At 41.3% G+C, this 25,963-nt stretch overlaps 1 protein-coding gene across 1 annotated transcript in view; it reads left to right on the top strand.

Annotated features, from left to right (window-relative positions):
- micu2 (mitochondrial calcium uptake 2) overlaps positions 1 to 25,963 on the top strand; it is a 386,621-nt gene that overhangs the window by 158,329 nt on the left and 202,329 nt on the right. The window contains exons 2-3 of the mRNA XM_073043710.1: positions 4,869 to 5,019; positions 14,224 to 14,244. Of these exons, the coding sequence (XP_072899811.1) occupies positions 4,869 to 5,019; positions 14,224 to 14,244 (172 nt within the window). The remainder of the gene's footprint in view (positions 1 to 4,868; positions 5,020 to 14,223; positions 14,245 to 25,963) is intronic.

The raw sequence follows: 25,963 nt of genomic DNA, 5'->3' as shown, positions 1-25,963 counted from the left end.
GATAGGAGAGGAATGTGGACATGGGAGAAAGGGAAGAAGGAGGGTCATTGGAGGGGTGGTGATAGGCAGGTAAGGAGAAGAGGTGGCTATAGTGGGGCATAGAAGAAGAGGGAAAAATTACTAGAAGGAGAAATTGATGTTGGATGTTACCTAGATGAAATATGAGGTGTTGCTCTTCCAACCTGAGAGTAGCCTCATCTTGGCAAAAGAGGAGGCCATGAACTGACATGTCAGAATGGAAATGAGGGTAGGAATTAAAATGGCTGCCTACCAGGAAGTTTTGCTTTTGGTGGATGGAGAGGGGATGCATGACAAAGTGGTCCCCTGATCATGTTGGGTCTCACTAATGTAGTGGAGGCTGCATCATGAGCAACGGATACAACAGACAACCCCAACAGATGTGCAAGTGAAGTTGTTGCTTTTCACTTTGTATCACTCCACTGGTTAAAACTGTTAAATGGAGACCTATGGTTAGACCCTTACCAGCCTGTCATATAGTAAAATTAGCAAGAGTCAGCTGGGATGCCTGGCTCTGATGCTTACAGTACCTTCTTCTGGTAAGGAAGAATCCTTCATCTGCGCAGTTATGAAAATGAGATCAAGAACTTGCTGTGGTAACTGTGCGGACAAACCCACTTCCTTCTTCTGTCACACATTCAATCTAATTGCCTCCCTGCAGGATAACCTATAGATGCCAACTCAAAACCAACAAAACCACATTTCTAAATTCTTGGCAACTTTAGGTCAGGTCTCGCTGTTGGCATAGGCCTGTCTTTTAACTGTTGGAGGATCTTCACTCTTCGTGGCACAGGAGATCGCTTGACTCATCACTTCAATGACAGAAATGGTTCTAATTGACCAATCCTATTTAGTTCCCCTTTCTCCTTAAACGTGCAAATTTACCCAAGCGCCTATCCAATTCCCTATGCAAAGGTCTGATTCATTCTTCTCCAAAACTCTTAACACTATTACAAACTTTCTAATTGTGTGTACAAAAAATATTTTCTACACAATCCCTTTAGTATTTCTTGTTAAAATTTCAAATCTGTGGACATGGTCTCTAATGAGAGCTCATAGGAGCTTCTTCATTCTATTTACCCCATCAACACTTGCCAGAAAAGGAAATATTATCATAGAAAATTGGTGCTCATTAATATGCAGAGAAGCCCAGTATTTAACTTCAACAGTTGTAAATTACAAGGCTTTTACTATTTTTACTGATCAAAGCATGCTGGTAATGGAACTGTAGATCTACTTTTCAAGTATGTTTTGACAATACAAAGGGAACAGAAGTAGTATGCATTTTGCTAGCATGGAGCATGAATGATAACAGGTAGCTCATATGATGTGCAGAGATTTTTTTTTACCAATGAGGACATGCTTTACATTTTGATAAAAATGAAACAGGTTTTAATTCTACAACCGCAAAGATGTCCAGTGAATCTGTCATCGGTGGGTAAATTGCTGCAGGGGATTCTGACACACAGAATCCAGCAGCAGTCAGCACAATTTTTTGCATGGGATGTTGTGTCTAACAGATTGCTTGGAGTTCCTGGAGGACTCAACCATGAGGGTAGATGACCACCCTCGTGGCAGGCTAGTCTGGAGAGTTAGATAGAGTTAGATCCAGAGGAGATAGCCAATTGAATTCATAATTGGCTGAATGGTAGGGAGCATTGAGTGATGGTCAAGGATTGTTCCTGAGTCAGGAAGACTGTCTCATCATGTGCCATGGGGATTAATGCTGGGACCTTTGTTTGAAGAAGACATTTGGCTTGCTGGCTTCATTTGTTTGGGCACTGGGTATAGGAATTGAGAAGTTATGTTGCAGTTATATAAGATGTTGGTGAAGCCACACTGGAATATTGTGTACAATTTTAGTCACCTTGTTATAGGAAAGATGTTATTAAATTAGAAAGAGTACAGTAAAGATTTGCCAAGATGCTGCCTGGACTTAGAAGCTTGAGTTACAAGGAGAAGTTGTGTAGACTAGAACTTTATTCCATGGAATGTAAGAGCTTGAGGGGGTGACTTTTTAGATCACAAAGGGTACACAAAGGATGAAACCACAGTTTTAGCACCCGGGGGTGGGGGTTGCTAAAAATAAGAGGGCATTGGTTTAATATTAGTATTGAGATATTTAAAACGGACATCAGGGGCAGCTTCTTTATGTGAAAGTGGTACATATTTGGAATAAGCTGCCAGAAATAGTGTTTGACGCAGGTATATGAGCAATGTTTAAAAGCCATCGAAGTGAATTAATGGGTAGAAGATTTTTAGAGGGCTGTGGGCCAAAGGTAAGCAGATTGGACATGCTTGCTAAGCAACACAGTTGGCATGAATGAGTTGAGCTGGAGGCCCTGTTTCCATGCAATATGATTCTACGTCCAAGAACAAACTGTGAAGTTAGTACATACAGACATCCAGAACTATACGAGAAGCCCAGGTATGATCTACGGCAGGCTATTTTAAGGCAGAATTGGATGCACACCAGCTCTAGTAGAGTTCACAGGCCATTACGTTCTACAAGGCGAAACATGATGCTTCACTCCCAGATGAGCTCAATGCCTTTTATGCAAACTTTTAAAGGGAGGATACGCTTATGCAAATCCCTATAGCATCTGGTGACCCTGTAATCTGTCTCGGACGCCAACATCAGAGCATCTTTCATGGGGGTGAACCCTCGCAAGGTATCAGGCCCTGATGGTGTACCTGGTAAGACACTGAAAACCTATGCCAACCAACTGGTACTGTTCAAGGACATCTTCAGTTGGAGGTTCCCACCTGCTTCTAAAGGACAACAATCATACCAGTGCCTGAGAAGAGCAGAGTGAGCAGCCTGAACAACCATCACCCAGTTGCACTCACATCTACTCTAATGAAGTGCTTTGAGATGTTGTTCAAGTCCAGTTTCTAAGCAAGGAATTAGACCCACTGCATTTTACCTGTTGTCACAATAGGTCTACAGTGGATTCAATCTCACTGGCTCTCCACTCAGCCTTGGATCATCTGGACAATATCAAGCCCTATATCAGGCTGCTGTTTATTGATTACAGCTCAGCGTTCAACATCATCGTACCCTCAGTACAAATCAACTAGCTCCAACCCCTGGACTTCTCTAACTCCCTCTGCAAGTGGACCTTTGACTTCCACATCAAGAGGGCACAGTGCAGATCAGAAATAATATCACCTCCTAGCTGACAATCAACACTGGTGTACCTCAAGGATGTGTGCTTAGCCCACAACTGTGAGGCTAGGCATAGCTCAGATACCATCTATAAGTTTGCCGATGACACAACTATTATTGGTAGTATTTCAGGTGGTGACGAGGAAGTGTACAGGAGTAAGATAGACCAGCTGGTTAAATGGTGTCAAAACAACAACTTTGCACTCATCATCATTGACCGTGGAATTGACTGTGGTCTTCAAGAAAGGGAAGAAACACCAGCCCTCGTGGAGGGATCAGCATTGGAAAGGGTGAGCAGTTTCAAGTTCCTGGGTGTCAACATCTCTGAAGATTAATCCAGGGTCCAACTATTGTATGCAATTACAAGATGGCACGACAGTGATTATATTTCATTAGGAGTTTGAGGACACTTGGTATAATACCAAAGACTCTTACAGTGGAGAGCTTTCTAACAGGTTTCTTCACTGTCTGTTAGGGAAGGGCCACTGCACAGGTTCAGAAAAAGCCGGAGAAATTTGTAAATTCAACCAGCTTCATTATGGGCACTAGCATCTCCAGCATCGAGCACATATTTAAAAGGCAAATCCATAAAAATGCGGTATCCATCATTAAGGACCTTCATCACCCAGGGCATGACCTCTTCTCATTGCTACCATCGAGGAGGTACAGCAGACTAAAAACACACTCAACTTTTTAGGAACGGCTTCTACCCCACATTCAGATTGTACACTGAAACCATGTACAATACCTCACTTTGTTTTTCTTTTTGTTCTCCTTTTGTAATTTAATTTTATATATACTATGTATATATTTCATATTGTAATTTATAGTTATTATGTATTACAATTACTGCTGCTGCAAAACAAAATATTTTACGGCATATGCTATTGATATTAAACCTGATTCTGATTAACATTTGGCAGTTTTTCCCCTGCAGGTGAAACCCTCAGTTTGATTTGCATTAGGTTAATTTTTCATTTACCTTGTTTGAATATTTAGTGACAATAGATAAAATGATTGTTTTTGACAAATTTGAGTGATCAATTAATAGTGGTGTTTAACTGTGAAGTACTGGTGTAGTGAATGATTTTAGGTGATCAGATATCAGGCCCCACTCTGCCCACTGCAGCTGGTACTCCAGCTTAGGCTTCCTTGAGAATTGTGTTGATTTTGGATCATGGAATTAACAGAAACACCAGAGAGTGTACAAGATCTATAAACAGATAGGAAAGAGGGAGATGTAATGATGTACTGACTTGTCCTGGGCATAAAATCTGGACTATGTTTCAGTTTATTTCACCATCTGTTTTTCTCTCAATGTCTGGATCTAACAACCTCTCATCCCCCATTTCACCCCCAATCCCCACCACCTTATCTCGCCTCTCTTTCCTCTCTTTATTTCCTCTGCATTTCTCTCTCTCTCTGTCCTCTGTCCAACTTGACTCCTCTTAAAGCCAAAATTTTCCCATTTGAGCAGCTTGAAAATATTGGAATGCTATGATTGCTTAAAGTAGGAATTTAAACAGCAAATAACTTATGATGGCTCTTGTAATGTTTTGATTATATTTTTATGTTGCTTGATAACATTACATTTTCATTAGGGTTAATTAATATCCCAAGATTTATTAAAATGTTCAAGCAATTAGGTATAACACGTTTTTTCTTTTTCTTCAATGATCAGGATCTGCCTAAAGAGGAAACTAAAGAAGATAGTGGATATGCTAAAAATCGTAAGCAGCGTTTCAGAATGTTGGCCTCAGTGGACTATGAAGGAGAATTATATATGACTCCTCGAGACTTTTTGTTCTCTGTGATTATGGAAAGCAGGGATGGTAAGTTCAATATATCGTGAAATTTGCTATGTAATCTGGTGGATATCCCTAAAAATTCCCATTGTTGTAGATTTTCTTGAGGGTCACTACTGTTCCAAGCCAATTAAAACAATTAACGAAGAAAAAATGTCACACATAATTTTTTAAAAGTGGTTTCAGTACAGCCTCCTCAGGTTTAACTATAGGTTTAAATGAACAAAGATTTGAATTAATGTGAATGAAAGTAACTTCAATGCTCTAGGTGGTTTAGATTGACAAATTCTTATTAGACTGATACTTCATGAAAATTTACATTGTTTAAAAATTAATACATTAGCAATTTGTACAAAGGTAGCTACAATAAAAGCTTAATTTGAACATTTTTAATATTAATTGCTTCTGATGTTGGAGTACAGGCAGTCCCTGGGTTCCGTACGAGTCCCGTTCCTGAGTCCGTCTTTAAGTCGGATTTGTACGTAAGTCGGAACAAGTACATCCAGTATTATTTAGCGTCAGTTAGTCAAACGTTTGTCTTAGTATATAGTATATATTTTACCTTTAAATGCATATAAAACACTTAAGAAATGTATGTTTTCCAATAATTAAACCACTGCGTTGCTTAGTAATAATTGTAGCTTTCATCGGGGCAGGGCCTTTCACATGCTCCATTATTCTCACTTTATCCGTTATTCTTTAAAATTGTTCCGATCGTTGACCGACTGTAACCTAAAGCTTTTCCATTAACTGATGGTGTTTCACCTCTTTCCAAACGCTTTATTATTTCCACTTTATTTTCAATCGCGATCACTTTCCATCAGTGGAGCAGAAACACTGTGGGTGGCGGGTCCCAAGCTGCGCTGGCTTCCGAGCTCCGCTGGGTCCTAAGGACCACCGCACTGAATTCCCCGGGTCCTAAACTCCACCGCACTGAGGCAGGCTAAATGGGCTGTGCTGGGTTTGGGTATTTGATCCTCCACAATATTCCGCATGGGAATTTAAACTGGAGGTGGCAGTGTTTTTTTTTACGAGGTCGAGTTGCCCGCTCGACATCAACCCAGAACAGGAGCGGTCTGTCACTGGATTGAACTTGGGAACTTCCGTTCTCGAGCCCGGCGTTGATCTCACTGCACCACCAGCCAACCGGATGGGGGGACGGGGTCAGGGTGAATCTTACTAAGAAAAATTTAAACCAAATATAAAGTTAAACACTCAACACAGTGTCAACGGCAATGACTTAAAATGGCGGACGACGTCGTGATCTGACATAGGTTATAATACCACTGCGTCATACATGCGTGTCTTGCTTAAAGTAGTAAAACAGAACGAAGACCCATTCTCCTGAGCTGCTGTCTTTTTCTTGCAATTAGATTTACGTTTTGGAGTTACAAAACATAACAATTTTATTTTGTGTTGACCACCTTTGTGGAAAGTGTATTTATCTTTAAGATACAACACAAGCTAATTTCAAATGACATGCTAAAGAGATGGTCTGGATTTTGGGCAGGTCCCAGTGGAATGGAAACAAGTTGCGACACTGTTTAATAAAGGACAGGTAAAAGGCAGGTAATAAAAGGCAGTTAACTATAGGTAAAATGGCTTAACATCTGTAGTCAGGAATATGTTTGAAGCTGTCATTAACAAATAAATAGTAATACAGCCAGATAGAAGTTGTTCCATCAGGCAGACACAACCTGGCACAGGGCTGGAATAAGTGGGTGTTTCTCTGGTTGGCAGTCAGCGATGCATGGAGTTCCAGGCCTGAAAATTGTTTATGAAATGCATTAACAATGTATGGAGTGTCCAGGGAGGGGTAGCACCTCTGATGAGGGGACTTGTCACATCCAATATAAGGCAGCTCACTCACTTTTGGTCCCCACCAGACACTCAGCTCTCATGTGGCTCCAAGCAGCTGTTTGCTGTAACTGTGACAGCAGCCACACCCCTGTATACCACTTCGACAGGTGGGCACAGCCAGATGAGGGTAGCTGGCAGGCCTCATACCCTGGTGAGATAGAGACATGCCTGGTGGACTGAGCGTATGAGATCTACAGTGAGATCCAACGGCTAGGAAGCCGGTACTGCAGTGCTGTGTGGAGAGCAAAGGACATGACAAGGCACAGAGGACATCATGGTCATCCACTGCAACCAAGGAAGACCCCAGTTTGTGACACCTTTTTGTACCACTGGACCCAGACCTCTGAGGTCCATTTCTCGTTTGCCTTGCTTACTACCGACTCATATTTCAAGTTAACCTTTAGAGAAACCTGCACTAGGACTCCCAAATCTCTTTGTACCTTAGATTTCTGAATATGTTTCCCAATTGGAAAATAGTTTATGCCTTTATTCCTCTATGTACGCATGAGTATGCATTTCTCTATATTTGATCTGCCAGTTTTGTGCCCATTCTCCTAATCTGTCTCAGTCCTCCTGCAGATTCCCTGCTTCCTCAACACTACCTGCCCCTCCACCTATCTTTGCATCATCTGCTAACTTGGCCACAAAGCCATCAATTCCGTTATCCAAATCATTGACTTATAAAGTAAAAAGAAGTCCCATCACCAACCCAAGTGGAACACCAATAGCAGCCAACCAAAAAAGCCCCACTCTTTGTCTCCTGCTGGTCAGCTGATCTTCTATCCATGGTATTATCTTTCTTCTAATACATAGGCAGTTATCTTGTTAAGCAGCTCCATGCATGGCATCTTGTCAAAGGCCTTCTAAAAATCCAAGTAAACAACATCCATGAACTCTCTTGTTTCTTTACTGCTGTTATTTCCTCAAAGAATTTCAACAGATTTGTTAGGCGTGACTTTGGCCTATTTTATCATGTACCTCCAAGTACCCTGAAACCTTATCTTTAATAATGGACTCCCAACATCTTACCAACCACTAAAGTCAGGCTAACTGGCCTATAATTTCTTTCTACCTCCCTCCCTTCTTAAAGAGTAGAGTGACATTTGCAATTTTCCAGTGCTCTGGAACTATTCCAGAATCTAGTGATTCAAAAGTTTGGTTTTGCAGATGCAACCAGCTATCAAGAAAGCAAATGGAATGTTGGCTTTCATTACTAGAGGGATTAAATGTAAGAGCAGGGAGGTTACACTGCAACTGTACAGGGTACTGGTGAGGCCACACCTGGAGTACTGTGTGCATTTCTGGTCTCCTTACTTTATAAATTGGAATTATATACTGACTTTGGAGGTGCTATAAAGGAGGCTCAACAGATTAATTCTGAAGATGAGGGTTTGAGGGTTTAGCCAGTGAGGAGGGATTACATTGCCTGCGACTATACTTGCTAGAATTCAAAAGAATGAGAGGGGCTCTTTCAGAAGCATATAAAATTTTGAAGGGGGTATATATGATAGAGGCAGAAAAATTGTTTCCACTGTTAAGTGAGACCAGAACTAGGGGATTTAGACTGAAGATTCGAGGGAATCAATTTAGAATGGAGATGAAGATTAACAGCTTTTCCCAGAGAGTAATGAATCTGTGGAATTCTCTGCCCAGGGAAACAGTAGTGGCTACTTTATTAAATATATTTAAGACACAGTTAGGTTTTTTGCATAGGAGGGGAATTGAGGGTTATGGGTGAAAAGACAGGTAAGTGGAGCTGGTTTCACAGCCACATCAACCATGATCTTATTGAGTGGTGGAGCAGGATTAATGAGCCAGATAGCCTACTTCTGCACCTATTTCTTATGTTCTTATGTAACTCTTGTGGGAACTTAGCAGATTGCTGATTCATTGTGAATCTGGCAGGATATAGCGACCAGTAAATTCAGATCTTGAGCATTCATGCAATGTCTTGTTTACCAGCATTCACATTGAGAAGTATCAATAGTTCCAAGCAAAACTGCCACCAAAAAAAAACAGCAAAATCCCAGCTAGTAAGTTATTTACCAAGAAGGCGAATGGCTGTGCTGAAAACTGATAGCCAGCAGGTGCTGCAACAGTTGACTAGACTTAAAGTAAACATCATTGAGTCATGATGGGAAGCATTGCGAGTTGCTGAGTGAAGTGAAGATTGAAGATAGACTTCAAATGATCTTTCAGTCCTTCCCTAGGTAGGGGGAAAGTGCCAGAGCACTGGAAAAAGCCATTGTAACACCCCTTGTTAAAATGTGCATGTGAAGACATGTCAGGCAACTACAGTCCAGTAAATTCAATACCAGAGGGTGGGAGGTTTTTAGAAGCAATAATGAGGGGAAAGTTAAAAGACCCTAGGAGAAGTTTAAGTTAATAATGGAAAGTCAGTGTGGATGTATTAAAATCAAATTGTTTGACTAACGTATTTGATAAGAGTAGAGAAGGATGATAATGGAGATGCAGTTGATAGACATTCAGAAAGCATTTGACAGTCTTACAGAAAAAGCTGATTCACAAAATAAAGGCCCATGAAATAAAAAGGCTTGCAAAACAGCCTGCCAAGGAAATTGGCATATTGACAGAAAAAAGAGTCATGGGAAGTACAAACAACAACACACACAAAATGCTGGTGGAACACAGCAGGCCAGGCAGCATCTATAGGGACAAGCGCTGTCGACGTTTCGGGTCAAGACCCTTCGTCAGGAAGTAGTTGTTTTTCAGAGCAAAGCATCCTAGATATTAATGTCACTCATGGGTCATTCCTAGGGAGAGACAGGGAAGTACTTGGTAAAATGTATACAGAGTATAGTGAGAGTTTGCATTATAGCCAAATGTTGAACAAAGACTACATTACCGCGAATGTCACATTTGTGAAGTGTGCAGGAACAGTGTAGGCTTACGTTCACATAAAGCTTTGATGACTTCTTGAGAGATCATTTAATAAATGGAGACACGGATTACAAAGGCAGTTGAGCATGGATGAACTTTTATAAAACCCCAGGCTAACAATGGCAAAATGATCTCTGGATTATTACATCAATTTCTGGTAATCACAGATTCAGAAGTTTGTGAGGGTCCAAGGGAAGAGGAAGGAAAATGTTTATTTGATTGATTACAGGCATGATGCATTTGAGTTACAGTGTTATATTAGAGAAACTGTGAATATTTTCCTTTGAACAAAGAAGGCTAAACTGGGATTTGATGATGTTTACACAATCATGATCGATTTCGATAGAGAAGGTGTTTCAGATATAAAGGAATGGATGAAAGATGTAAGGGATTTAGAGGAAAATCTTTTTTATATAGGTGATAGATACGACCTTTCATAAATAGAAAAATACATTTCCTGTTGGTATCCTCAGTTCTTAAATTGTTATTGATTCCATATCTTTTTATTTTAGAATAATGTAATACTGTTTTAATTGCTCTGAATATATCACCCACTTACGATTGTTCAGTCTCTTCTCCAATTTTTGTAAACTGTTGAGCCTGCAGGCAAGTCTTGACTAATTTTTCATTCAAGTTTAGAAGTAGGAACTTGCCACTGATCTAAGAAGTGACATCCTGGTGGAGGATTATATGTAGCAATGATCCAAGAATGAATTTCAATGGTAGATAACCAGCAGTGTGTTAAAAATCCAGACATATGAATTTGAGTTCCTTAAGGGTGATATGTGTAGTTGTGGAAGATTGGAATAAAATCAACTGACTCAATAAACTACACTGAATCAGAGAGGTCAACATAATCTAGGAAACTGATGATTTGTCATCAGTTATGAGTGGGACGCAGAAAGAAAGTTATGTTATACCTATGGGATCGTTCCCACTTGGTTCTTAATAACTAAAGACCTGGGAGAATCTATTTTTTAAACCAACATTAAAGTGGAACAGTCTGTGTTTCAAGCCTACACTGGTATCACTCCCCAACTTTTCCTATGCTACATGGACAACTGAATTGGTGCTGCTTCCTGCACTCATGTGGAACTCATCAACTTTATCACCTTTGCCTCCAACTTCCACCCTGCCCTTAAATTTACCTGGTCCATTTCCAACACCATCTTCCCCTTTCTCGATCCCTCTGTCTCTATCTCTGGAGACATCGCAACTACTGATGTCTCTATTAAGCCCACTGACTCTCACAGCAACCTGAATTATACCTCTTCCCACCATATTACTTGTAAAAAAGCCATTTCCTTCTCTCAATTCCTCCATCTGTGCTGTATCTGATCTCAGAATGAGGGGTTTTATTTCAGAACTAAGGAGATGTCCTCCTTCAAAGAAAGGGCTTTCCTTCCTTCCCTACCTCTTCCCACCATATTACTTGTAAAAGAGCCAGTCCCTTCTCTCAATTCCTCCATCTCCACCACATCTGCTCTCAGAATGAGGGTTTTTATTCCAGATCTAAGGAGATATCCTTTTCCTTCAAAGGAAGGGGCTTCCCCTTCCTCCAACACTGCCCTCAACTGCATCTCTTCCATTTTGACTGTCCTTACCCCAATCTCCCACCATCCCACCAGGGATAGTTCTTCTTGTCCTCACCTACCACCCCACCAGCCTCCGCGCCCAGCACATAACTCAACGTAACTTCTGTCATCTCCAATGGGATCCCACCACCATGCACATCTTTCCCTCCCCCCACTTTCTGCTTTTGCGACTCCCTTGTCCATTCGTTCCTCCCCACTGGCATTTATCCTTGCAAGCAGAACAAGTGCTACACGTGCCCCTACACGACTTCCCTCGCTAGTATTCAGGACCCCAAACAATTCTTCCAGGTGAGGCAACAGTTCAACTGTGAGCCTGTTGGGTCATCTACTGTATCTGGTGTTCCCAGTGTGGCCTCCTGTATATTGATAGACCTGATGTAGATTGGGAGACCGCTTCACTGAGCATCAATGCTCTGTCTACCAGAAAAAGTGGCATCTCCCAGTGGCCACCCATTTTAATTCCACTTCCCATTCCCATTCTGACGTGTCAATCCATGGCCTTCTCTACTGCCGTGATGAGGCCACACTTGGGTTGGAGGAGCAACACCTTATATTCCGTCTGGGTGGTCTCCAACCTGATGGCATGAACATCGATTTCTCATACTTACCTTTCTCCAGCTCTTTATCTCTTTTATCAATCAACTTCCCAGCTCTTTACTTCACCCCTTCCCCCTCCCAATTTCACCTATCACCTTCTACCTTGTTTTTCCTCCTCCCCTCCCCCCCACCTTCTTACCTTCTCACCTTCTCATCTTGTTCTCCAGTCCTGATGAAGGATCTTGGCCCAAAACGTTGACTGTTTACTCTTTTTCATAGAGGCTGACTGGCCTGCTGAGTTCCTTGAGCTTTTTGTGTGTATTAATTGGAGCAGGGTTCATGACTTTTTAAAAGTTTAATATTTCACCCCAAAGATGTAACAAATCCTTATTAGGAAAGTTCAAATTAAATGGTAAGGAAACGATGGTGGGTCTTGCTGGCAATATGGTATAGATTTGCCGAACAGTTCTGTCCAATACTGTTTAATAGTTCAAATATGCCAATTGGTAGAGTAATTCTAAATGGACATTTGTTGTGTTGTGTACTAGTTAGATTCTTACCTTCAGCTATATAAATGGGGATCTTTAAATATTGACTGTTGTCAAACCAATTCCCATAAGTTGGATAACAGAAATATATTGACTTGAGAAGAAAGTTTGTATTTTAAAACAAGCTCATGTGGTATTTCTCAGTATAGATTTCTAAAGTTTTACCCCGTATGTCTTTCAATATAATTTCAAAACTGCATTGCTGACAGGGTCACAAACAAGAGAAAAAATGCAGATGCTGGAAATCCAAGTAGCAGACACAAACTGCTGGAGGAACTCGGCAGGCCAGGCAGCATCTATGGAAGAAAGTGCAGTCAACGTTTCGACCCAAAATGTCAACTGTACTTTTTTCCATTTATACTACTTGGCTTGCTGAGTTCCTCCAGCATTTTGTGTGTGTTGCTGACAAGGTCAATTTATGTTATCATGCTTTATTTGCCTGGAATGGTTAACTTACTTTAATCTCTTAAAAATGAATAGCTTCTTGGACCATTTGAGATAAAGCATAAAGCTACACAGTGTTGTTAACAGCTTGAGTTTTGTGTGCAGTATGTCACAGTACAGAATTAAAGTAGAGGAGATTTACAAGGATGTTGCTAGGACTGGAAATTTCATTTATGAGGAGAGATACGATAGGAAGGCTGCTTGGGGAAGTTTCATTTTTAAAACTGAAGAGCCTGGTGAAGTAAGTAGAAAGGATCCATTTCTCTCAGAACAGAGATCAAACACTGGGGGGCTTCGATTTAAACAAGTCAGTATAAAGGATTAGAAGGAAGTTGCTGGAGTCAGGAATTCTCTGTCAGAAGAGTGATCAAGGAACATACTCTGAATAGGTGCTGGGATTTACATGAAGAGCGTTGACCTACAGCATCACAGACAAATGGCCTGAAAGTAGGATTAGGATTACAGATGGTGTGAACAAAATGGTCTCAATGGCCCCTGTTGTGTGAATTTTCTGTTATTCTATGTTCAGTCCTCTTTCCTAATTTAAAAACTATTGAATAGATATGTTTTATAACAATGCTGCAGTAACTTTTACTGACATTCGTTCATTCATTTCTCTAGAATTTAATGAAAATAAATCTAAAATTTTCCAACTGCTGTGGTGGGCATTGAATTTGCATCACCAGATTATTAATCCAGGCAGCTGTTTATCTTCATCTTCTCTGTTCCTGTTGGGGATTATTTTCAATCTTGCTAACTAAATTGTGCATTACTTTTAAGATCCTTAACATTTTGGTATTTTTATGTTATATTATCAATGCTTTCTGCATCCCAAGATTTCCTTCAACTGTTAATTTACATAACTTTTCAAAGCATTCCAGTAGTATAAAAAGGCAAAAATAACCATTTCTGTTCAAGATTTATTTCTCCTCGTATTCTTTCAGTGAACATTGAGGACTACCATATTACACCATATTACATCTCTCCAGTAAATTCCCGTCTCCATATTTTAGATTGTGACCTATAATTTCATGTTGATTTCTCACCACAAATTCTACCGAGTGTATTTGCCATTTTTGTTACCTCAACAACAAGTGTTAAAAGAGCATCTTAACGGTGTTTTCTGTTGAAGATTGTATTTGTAGAATAACAACTCTATTTTGCAGTTTGCAAATTTAAGGAAGACTTGTAATCTGCAATGACTAGCTGAATAACTTGAATGTTCAATGTGAATATATTTGTCATGTAGAGCAATAAATGTCTTCTTTGGTTCCTATGTTGAAACCAATATCTTAAAAAAAATTCTTTGTACTAATATTGTTTTTCATTTTGCTTTATTTCCATAGATACTGAACCGCTCCTTACAGGTGAGCCTATTTGTACAATTAGATGTGATTCTTACTACTTGCTGTCCTGGTGTGGATCATGTGATTTTTTTTCCCTAAATGTAACTATTTTATCATCTCTACAACCCTGTACGAATGATTTATCATCTCACAGAGGACTGGGCAACACACATACAGTAAAATGTTGGAGAAACTCAAAGGAAGGGACTTCTCTCCCTCCATCATCAATGCTGCCCTCACTCACATCTCTTCCATTTTATGCATGCCTGTCCTCACCCCATCCACCTGCCACCCCACTTAGGATAGGGTTCCTCTTGCCCTCACCTACCATCCCACCAACCTCTGCAATCAGCACATACTTTTGTAACTTCCGTCATCTCTAACTGGAGCCCACCACCAAGCACATCTTTCTCTCCCCTAACTTTCCACTTTCTGCAGGGATCATACCCTACCTGACTCCCTTGACCATTCATCCCCCCTCCTACCAATCTCCCACCTGGCACTTATCCTTGCAAGTGGAGCAAGTGCCACACCTGCCCCTACACCTTCTTCCTCACTACCATTCAAGGCCTCAAACAGTCCTTCCAGGTGAGGCGACACTTCACCTGTGAGTCTGTTGGGGTCATCTACTGAATCCGGTGCTCCCAGTGTGGCCTCCTTTATATTGGTGAGATCAGATGTACAAGCCCCATTTCCAGAAAAGTTGGGATATTTTCCAAAATGCAATAAAAATGAAAAATCTGTGATATGTTAAATCACATGAACCTTTATTTAACTGACAAAAGTACAAATAAAAGATTTTCAATAGTTTTACTGACCAACTTAATTGTATTTTGTAAATATACACAAATTTAGAATTTGATGGCTGCAACACACTCAACAAAAGTTGGGACAGAGGCATGTTTACCATTGTGTTACATCACCTTTCCTTTTAATAACACTTTTTAATCGTTTTGGAACTGAGGAATTGTAGTAGATTTGCAATTGGAAATTTTGTCCATTCTTGCTTGATATAAGACTTCAGCTGCTCAACAGTCCGTGGTCTCCGTTGTCTGATTCTCCTCTTCATGATGTGCCATACATTATCAATAGGAGATAGATCTGGACTGGCAGCAGGCCAGTCAAGCACACGCACTCTGTGTCTACAAAGTCACGCTGTTGTAGCCCGTGCAGAATGTGGTCTGGCATTGTCCTGCTGAAATAAGCATGGACGTCCTGGGAAGAGACGTCGCCTTGATGGCAACATATGTCTCTCTAAAATCCTAATATATTCCTCAGAGTCAATGGTACTTTCACATACATGCAACTCACCCATGCCATGGGCACTGATGCACCCCCATACCATCACAGATGCTGGCTTTTGCACCTTTCGCTGATAACAATTAGGATGGTCATTTTCATCTTTGGCACGGAGAACCTGACGCCCATTTTTTCCGAAAACTAGCTGAAATGTGGACTCATCTGACCACAGCACACGGTTCCACAGTCTTTCGGTCCATCTGAGATGAGCTCGGGCCCAGAGAACTCGCCGGCGTTTCTGCATTGAGTTGATGTATGGCTTCCTCCTTGCGTAATACAGTTTCAAGTTGCATTTCTGGATGCAGCGACGGACTGTGTTAAGTGACAATGGTTTTCCGAAATACTCCCGAGCCCAGGTGGCTATAATTGTCCCAGTAGCATGACGGTTTCTTAGGCAGTGCCGCCTGAAGGCTCGAAGATCACACGCATTCAACAGTGGTTTCCAACCTTGCCCTTTACGCACTGAGATGTCTCTGAATTCTCTGAATCTTTTCACAATATTATGTACTGTAGATGTTGAAAGACCTAAATTCTCTGCAATCTTGCGTTGTGAAATGTTCCTTTTGAACTAACAATTCTCTCACGAATTTTGGCACAAAGGGGTGAGCCACAACCCATCCTTGCTTGCAAAGACTGAGCCTTTGATGGACACTAATTTTATACCCAGTAATGATACCTCACCTGCTACCAATTCGCCTGCTTAATGTGGAGTCTTCCAAACTTGAATATTCTGTGCACTTTTCAATCTTATTTTAACTCCGTCCCAACTTCTGTTGAGTGTGTTGCAGCCATCAAATTCTAAATTTGTGTATATTTACAAAATACAATTAAGTTGGTCAGTAAAACTATTGAAAATCTTTTCTTTGTACTTTTGTCAGTTAAATAAAGGTTCACGTGAATTAACATATCACAGATTTTTGTTTTTATTGCATTTTGGAAAATATCCCAACTTTTCTGGAAATGGGGTTTGTAGAAGGCTGCTTTGCCAAGCACCTACACTCCACGCGCCAGAAGAAGTGGGATCTCCCGGTGGCCACCCATTTTAATTCTACTTCCCATTCCCATTCTGACATGTCAATCCATGGCCTCCTCTACTGCCACGATGAAGCCACACTCAGGTGGAGGAGCAGCACCTTATATTCTGCCTGGTTAGCTTACAACATGATGGCATGAACATCGATTTTTCGAACTTCCGGTGATGCCCCCCCCCACCACCTTCAACATGACCTATTCCCTTTTCTCTCTCTTGCCTTATCTCTTACCTGCCCATGACCTCCCTCTGGTGCTTCTCTCCCTTCCCTTTCTTCCATGCACTTCTGTCCTCTCCTATCAGATTCCCCTTTCTCCAGCCCTTTCTCTTTCACCTACTTTACTTCACCCCTCCCCCTCTCCTAGTTTCACCTATTACCTACTACCTTGTACTTCTTCCTCTCCTTCCCTACCTTCTTACTCTGACCTCATCTTTTTTTTCTCCAGTCCTGATGAAGGGTCTCTGCCGGAATCACCTACTGTACTCTTTTTCCATAGATGCTGTCTGGCCCGCTGAGTTCCTCCAGCGTTTTGTGTGTGTTGCTGGAGAAATTCAACCAGTCAGGCAGTAACTATGGAGAGGAATAAAGAGTTGGCGTTGGGGCTGAAACCCTTCTTCAGGACTGAAAAGGAAGGAAGAAGAAGCCAGAATACAAAGGTGGGAGGAAGCGAAGAGATAAAAGCAGGCAGGTGATGTGAAACCAGCAGTGGGGGGGGGGGAGAGTGGGTGGGTGGAGGAGAGGGATGAAGTAAAACACTAGGAGGGGATTGGTGGAAGAGCTTAAGGGCTGAAGAAGAAGAAATCTGATATGAGAGGACAGTGGACTATGGAAGTAAGGGAAGGAGCAGGACGGGCTGCATGAGGTGATGGGCATGTGAGAATAGAAGGGGTAAGAGAAATGCTACAGTATAATGGAGAATGGATAAAGAGAGAGGAGTGAGGGGTAGAAATTACTAGAAGTTATAGAAATGGATGTTCATGCCATCAGGTTGTAGGATACTCAGACTGAATATGACTCAAAATGTTGCCTGTTTATTCTTCTCCATAGATCTACCTGATCTGCTGAGCTCCTCCAATGTTTAGTGTGTGTTTGTGTTGCTCAAGGTATCCGGTGTAACCCTCTCACCGCGCTCATATACATATTACATAGCTTGCATATAATTAGCTATTGGTTGATGCGCTTTCTGACTTTAGGAACTTCACTTTATCAGCTGCCGCACCCTTCAACCTCCCTACTGGTCTCTGTTTTCTCATATTATCTGAGCACTGCCATTCATCCAGTAACTGAGATGTCTGCTCAGCCCAAGCCTCGTATTCTTCTTCCCTATCGGGTGTTGGCTTAACTCCAGAGAACATTCTCAGCCTCCCATAACTTTGGCTCTCCGCAGGTACACTTTGGCATTTATCAACCAGTGATGTAATAGCGGAAACTCTGCTCAGAACTTAAATCAACAGCTGAAGGACTTATTAGACTTCTCACATTAGACAGCTACTTTCCTTCACTTCATAGAATCAAGAACAACTTGTATTTAAAGCCTTCACCCTCAGCTACATTCCCCCTTTCTCTGGAGATATGACCTAGCCATGAAGTGCCCTCTCCTACTGGGCAGCATGACTTCAGTCACATCACCGGTAGTCTGGATTAACACTACATCCGTAACAGTTGACTGGTCAAGATGCCATTCGATCAGTGTAATTTTCCCCAACACTTTTACAGAACTCAGTGTTTTAAAGTAGCCGTTCGTTGGAAATTCAAACATCCACCCCGCTGAGAACACAAGCATTTCATAAGCAATACATGTCTAGTGTCGCTATGATTTGGGATTCAACCAAGGAGGAAAGTTAGGATGTTCCAATTAAGGAAATTTGACTGTAGAGAATGCTGTGTAAATTCTGCCCCATACACATTTATCAGTTGCCAAGAAATGACAGATTGTCCACCAGCCTAAAATTATAAAGAGAGTTTTATTTACCAATTTTTTAACTTTATCAAAAGAAAAGAAAAATAAAAGGGCCACTACAATTAAACCAGGCCATGTGCACATAAATGTTGGAGCTCATTTCTGAAGTAGTTGGGTGTATGTCTTTACTCACGCATATTCTGCGTGAAAGACACCAGTCACACTTCAAACTTCCCTCGAAGACCGTCTCAAACAAACTGGCTAACTCAGGAGTATTTTTACTTCCTCCTTGGAACCATTCGTCTGCACAAAGCACTTCTTACAATGGGGTCTCTCCTTCGGGCAGCCTTCTTCCTTGGTCCTGCCAAAAGCCCACAAACCAGCCTACAGACCTTTAGAGATCTCAGTTACACCATGTACCCGGACAAACCTGATTGGCTAACACAACATTTCTAAGTTGAACAGCATGGCTCCTTATCTTTCGCTGAACCCAAAACACTCTTCCTAGCAGGACACACTGCTTCTGCAGAAAACTGCTAATATAAAAAAAACCTCACAGCATAGCAGTCTTAAACAGGGCACTACACCAACATCTACAGCGTCTATTGCCACTGACTACTGGACTCCCTTTAGGCGATAAGCAGTCTTAAACTTCCATATCTATGTTTATTATAAATTAATAAGAAATACAAAGCCAGTATTGTTGTCTAATTTCAGAATGGTATCTCAATGAAAATTTCAGTTCCGGATAATCTATTCAGTAACATAAATCATATTGGAATTTACTTAGACATTCCTACTGTTTTCAATTTGACCCCTTAAAAAGTTCAAAGTAAGTTTATTATCAAAGTACATATACATCACCATATACAATCCTGAGATTCATTTCCTTGTGGGCTTACACAATAAATCCGAAATAGATTAATAACCATGAGAGAATCGGTGAAAGGCCACACCAACTTGGGGGTGATGTAGTAGTAGTGGATGTTTTTTTTAAAAAAGCCGTTGATGTAATGCACCATTTGTCAATTAACAACATTTATTTAAGCAGTCATGGATTTTCACTGACAAAAATATTTTGATCCATCTTACGGTGGAGGTTTCATAGAATAACATTTCCTTTCTGTATTTTTGACAAGGTGGATAAAGGTATATTGAATAATATTTTGGATCTTAACCAAGCTTCCCCAAATGCCTCCTAGATTTGTTTAAAATAAGCTCAAAAAATTTTTCTGTTTGATTGTGTGTCTTTTTTGTCCAATATTCCCCATCTCTGACCACGTTATTATTGCTAATTCAAACTAACATAAAGTTTTCAAATAATGCTTTTAATCTTCTAACCTCCCAAATAATGGTAGGAAATATTGAAGTAAATTCTTGTGTGTGCATTTTATTCATTTCACTTTTGCTTTAAATAATTCCCACAAATCACACATTCTAACATCCAATACTTGAATCCATTGCAGACTTTAAGAAGTGTACGTTCTATCAGATGGTAGTTACCATGTTAGAGGAACTTTATTTTATGTGCAGCAGTACTCTAAAATTATATCATGTTCTACTTTTCCAAAATTAAACCTGCCAGGTTTGCTTGGGGAAATCATAATAGATTGTAGTCATGAGTAACAGAGAGAATAAAGATACTAAACTTTGTAATTCTCTACAGCTTATGGTTGGTCTCACACTATCCACATTCCATTTCACCAAGCAATTTTATGGAAGATCTAAAATTGAGTGTATATCATGAATGTTGAAGGGATAGGGTGGATGTTTCAATTTTGTTTCAAAGTTGGAATTTCCCCATGGGGATGAATAAAGTATCTATCTATCTATCATATAATACAATATGGAGGGGGTGAAGGGTGGCCCATTTTGCTGGTGTAAATTCTGCCTTCCTTTGCTGAGGAGAATTAATATATTTTCATGCCTTCGAGAAATTATGTTCTAATATAGGGATTGTTTCAACTGGGTCTCCAAGTAGTTACTTATCAGTATGCCCTTGCAATATGTGAATACTGTTGATAATTTTTTTTATCATAATACATAGGTGCCACAGCTGAAAACAAACAATTGATTTGTTTCAATTATCTCCGCTATTCTCAGATAAGTGTGTGGAAGGGATCACTGCCATGGGTACATTGCAGTGAAATGGGGTTAATTAGAAGCTCTGTGTTACTCTTTGGTAATCATCCTACTGTAGTATATTATGATTTCCAACATTGAAGTTTCTGCTGAAAATGTGAATAGCCTTTGTGATAGAGTGAATCACAATGGTCTTTGGCCCGAGTCCAACTGACCATGGAATCCACCCAGCTAGTTCCAATTTCCTGCGTTAAGCCCATATCCTCTAAGTTCCACCCCTCTGGCAGAGCAGACTTGATGGGCCATATAGCCTAATTCTGCACCGATTTCTTCAGGATTAATATGACGTTGCTGAAGGCGGGTGACAACATACTGGTGGTTTTCGAAGTACGAATGACAATATTATTGTGAACAATCACTACAAACAATGGAGAGGCGAGCAAAAGCAAAGCTGACTTGTGGGGTCAGGTACGAGGGTGCAAACGAGGTCGAGGCATGTTCGTGCAGAAGTGATCGGAGCAAGGTTGAGGCATGTTCAAAGTGAAGTGGTCAGATTCAGAGAGAGTTGGAGCGAGTGGAGCAGCAAGAAGTTGGAACGGAGGAGTTACGGAGCATGTCCACCTAAACCGAGAGCGAGGTTTGATCAATCTAAGTGCCAGGCCGATTTGGAAAGGTCGGGTATGGGGTGGTACCGGGCTCAGAGCATGGTAACAGGGCCTGGGAAAGACCTGATGTTTAGCCAATATAAACTCCGGGCCTGCTGGATTAAAAAGGCAGGGTATCAGGACTGAAACGAGGGTCAGGCTGATTCTGCTCGCCAGTCCACAACATTTACTCTGCTCTTCACTGCACTGAGCCTGATGGTGTGGGCCTGCTCTAGGCTTCATGTCACGGGACTCACTTTTGTTCTGAATGCTCTTTGCTTGCTTTTATGTATAATTTGTTCCCCTCCCCCCCCCATCCCGGCACATTGAGTGATTGTTGGATTTTTTTAAATAGGTTCTTTGGGTACCTTGTTTGCGGAGATGAATCTCGAGGTTGCATAGTATACACATACTTTAATAATAAATGTACTTTGAACTTTGAAGGTGTCAAAGGTTAGGGTTTGAGAAGGGTGGATACCATGATGAGAAGGCAGGAGAATGGGGTTGAGAGGGATAATAGATCAGACATGATGGAAAGTAGAACAGACTCAGTGGGCTGGATAGCCTAATTAGGGACCTCTTTGGTAATCAGCAGACTGTGGTATATTATGATTTCCTATGTCTTATGGGCTTAACTACAGTATGTGAACTAGGCAAAATTGCTTTTGATCTGTGCCATATAATGTGCACTATTTTTGGTACATGGAGCTAATCTTTTAGTGATATTTCAAAGCATTCCATTTAGAATCTACTTTACTTATCTTCCATCAAATTTCTATGTGCAATCAACAATTGGAACATCGAAATTTGATGGAAGATTCGTATGCTAAGGCCATATTTCAGAATGAGTTTAAAAACAATTCTTTCGTTTAATAGCTAATCCAAGCTGTCATTACAATTCAGTAATGAACACAAGACAGTCAAGGATGCCACCTTTCAGATGAGATGCCCAAAATCCTATTCACCTTCTGATTAAATTGATAACTTCGTTTATTATTGACAGATGTACAGAGTTCCAGTGAAAATCTTTGATTTGCATGTCAGTACAATGGAAATCAATAACAGAATGTAGAATGAAATGTTATTGTTACAGAGAAAGGACAGTGCAGGAAGACAATAGGATGCAAAGCTACAACGAGTTAGATTGTGAGGTGAAGAGACCATCTTGCCATATTGGGGACTGCTCAATAGTCTGTCGCAGGGGTCACCAACCTATTTTGCAACGTGGACCGGTTTAATATTAACGATATTCTTGCGGACCCGGTCGATTGAGGGGTGTTAATCGCGACTGGAATATAGGTGATAAGTCAACTATAAGTCACTTATAAGTGGCTAATATACTCAATTTCACTTCTAAAAGTGTTTATCTAACAAATTTAATATTAAACACACAGCGCATATTTTCCTCGTATGAATATAGTGATAAGTCAATTATAAGTCCATAGCATTGTAATATTTTAAGTAACATTTGGATATTAAACAGACAGCGCCTATTTTCCTCGTAGAACATATAAAATCATTGCAACACATCAATATCGCTGAATCAGTGGGAGCCCTGGGCTTGTTTCCCTGCAACAAGATGGTCCCATTGAAGGGTGATGGAAGACAGCGATACTCTAAGGGGGTTCCTTATGACCAGTCTATTCCGCAGTTTAGTTTTTGTTGCATTCATTGCAGAAAACCCCGCTTCGCAGAGATAGGATGTTGGAAATGGAAGCAACGTTTTCAGTGCTTTCGTGGCTATCTCAGGATGTTCAGCCTTGACTTTGATCCAGAATGCCAGCAGAGATGTTATGTCAAACATACTTTTCAGCCCACCGTCATTTGCAAGCTCGAGGAGTTGATCTTCTTCCCACACTGACATGGATGATTCACCGGGGACATTCACAAATGGGTCATGGACCCATTCCTCTACACATCTTGGGTCATTTGCGGTTGGGAAGTAACGCTTGAATTCTGTCGACAGCAAAGACAGGTGATTGCACACCAGCTGTGAGAAGAACGGTGCAGCCTCAGTCTCTCCCAAAATCCCAGCTAATGTTGGGAGAATGTCAAATATGCCCCTGTCCACTCGCCGTCCCCGCAGTTCCGGTTTGGCCTTGAAAGCAGACACTTTTTCTGCCAACTTGAAGACAGTTGTCATTTACCCCTGAAGTGACAAATTGAGTTCATTGAGCAGGTTGAAGATGTCACACAGATAAGTGAGTTTTTCTATCCACTCCTTGTCACTGAAGTGTGCTGCCAGTGATGACTTTTTTCCTGAAAGAAATCTCTGTACCAGCTCTCTTAACTCAAAAAGCCCTGGCCAGGGCTCTCCCCCTTGATAGCCACCTGACTTCAGTGTGTAAGAGAAGGCCTTTGTGCTCTGCATCCATTTCCTCGCAAAGCTGCGAGGGCTTTTGCTTTAATGTGATTGATAACTTCAACAACGTCAATCAACATGCTTTTAAGATCAGATGACATTTTTCGGCTAGCCAGCATTTCTCTCTTTGACTCGGGTAGTGAAACCAGACAGCCGTCCAGTCATAGCTGCAGCCCTGTCTGTGCATATTCCAACACAGAATGACCAGTCCAGTTTGCCTGACATGTAATCATTCAAAGACTTGAATAGTTCTGCCCCAGTTGCATTAGTTGGCAGCGGCAGTGCACACAACATATCCTCGTGCACATCCTCTTGAAATATATGTCACGCATAAACCAGCAGTATTGCCTTGTTGTCGACACCGGTAGACTCGTCGACCTGGATAGCATGCCGTGGTGACTCGTTAAGCCATTCCAACAGCTGTGCTTCAATGTCCTTTGCTATGTCATCGATTTTCCTTGAAACTGTGGTAGCTGAAAGAGAAACCTGTGCCATCTTATTAGCTGCAGCCTCTCCCAATAGTTCACAGCGCATGTCCTTGACAGCAGGCAGAATCAATTCTTCACCACAGTGAAAGGCTTCTTAGCCTTAGCAATACGGCTAGCCACTAAGTACGACGCTCTCAGAACAGCAGCATTTGTGGAGGTAGTGGCTCTCAGCACTTGCTTCTGTCCTGCTTGCTCACATTTTTTCCGTTCACGGGTTTGTCTTTAAGTGCAGGGTGCTTGGACTCAAGGTGCCGAAGCAGTTTTGAGGGCTTCATTGCCTCATTAGACAGCTTGTCTCCACATATCACACAGAGGGGGCTTGGAGTGTACAAGTCACTGGTCACATTAAAGCCATATTTTACGTACGACTCGTCATATTTTCTGTTGAAGGAAGCTTTCTTTTTTTGCAGTCTCGGCCTCAGCTGTCTCTGCAGTATCATCATTGTTAGGCCTTTTATGTCCCCTACCACCTCTTCCAAAGAAACTCTCGAGATTTTTTTTACTCATTGAGTAGTTGTAGGTTAATGACCGACTGATGACCTCGTGTGGGTAATGACCCCGTGTGCGTTCAAGTTCAACAGTGGGCATGACAGGGAATGAGGAAAGGTGCAGCTGACTCATATCGTTTCATATTGCCAAATCATATTGTTTCCTCGTGGCCCAGTAGCACATGCTTTGCGGCCCGGTGGTTGGAGACCACTGGTCTATAGCAGTCGGTTAGAGTCCTGATCAAGGGTCTCAGCCTGAAATGTCAACTGTTCACTCTTTTCCATTGATGCTGCCTGGCCTGCTGAGTTCCTTTGACATTTTCTGTGTGTTACAGTGGGTTAGAAGCTGTCCTTGAGCCTGTTGGTACATACTTCCAGACTTCTGTATCTTCTGACCCAATGGATGCGGTGAAGAGAGAGAATGTCTGTGGTGAGTAGGGTCTTTAGCTACCTTACTGAGACAGTGAGAAATATTTATAGAGCCCATAGAGGGGAAGGCAAGATTCTCTGATGTGCGGAGCTTGTCCACAACTCAGCAGTCTCTTGTGGTCTCAGGAAGAACAACTGCCATGCCAGGCTGCGATGCATCTGTATAGGATGCTTTCTGTAGTACGTCAACAAAAATTGGTGAGGGTCAAAAGAGAGGTCAGATTTCTTTGGCCTCTTGATGAAGTAGAGGTGCTGGTGAGCTTTTGTGGCCATGGCATCTACATGGTTGGGCCAGAAAAGGCTATCGCTGATGTTCGCTCCTCAGAACATAAAACTTTAACTCTCTTGACCTCAACGCCATCGATTTAAACAAGACCAACTGTGCCACCCTCCTTCCTGAAGTCAATGATCAGCTCTTTTGTTTTGCTGCTATTGAGAGAAAGGTTATTATCATGACACCATGGCACTAAGCTCAATTTCCTTTCTGTACTCTGACTTTGGCCCACCATTTGCAAACTTGTAGATGGAGTTAAAGTAAAATCTGGCCATGCAGTTGTGAGTGTATAGAGAGTAGAGTAAAAGGCTGTTGCCACAGCTTTGTGGGACACCAACATTGAGAATAATCGTGGTCAAAGTGGTGTAGCCTATCCTTACTGATTGATCTATTGGTCAGAAAGTCCAAGAATCTTGTTGCAAAGGGAAGTGTTGAGTACCAGGTCTAGGAATTTGGAGATAAGTTTGACTGGAATTATATTAATGGAGGTAGAGCAGGAGTCAATAAATAATACTCTCATGTAGGTGTCTTCACTGTCCATTTGCCCCAGAGATTAATATAGGGTTAGGGAGATGGCATCTGCCATGGACATGTTTTATAAAGGTGAATTGCAGTGGGTTGAGTTGTCAAAGGCAGGAGTTGATATGTGCTTTCATCATGATTCTGGATATCAGTGCTACCAGTGGCATTCATTAAGGCATATTACCTTGTTTTCTTAGATTCTGGAATGATAAAAATATCAG

This window comes from Hemitrygon akajei, chromosome 4, assembly GCF_048418815.1.
Source record: "Hemitrygon akajei chromosome 4, sHemAka1.3, whole genome shotgun sequence".
Lineage (NCBI taxonomy): Eukaryota > Metazoa > Chordata > Chondrichthyes > Myliobatiformes > Dasyatidae > Hemitrygon > Hemitrygon akajei.
The sequence above is the reverse complement of the archived record's forward strand: the minus strand, read 5'-3'. Positions and strand labels throughout refer to the sequence as shown.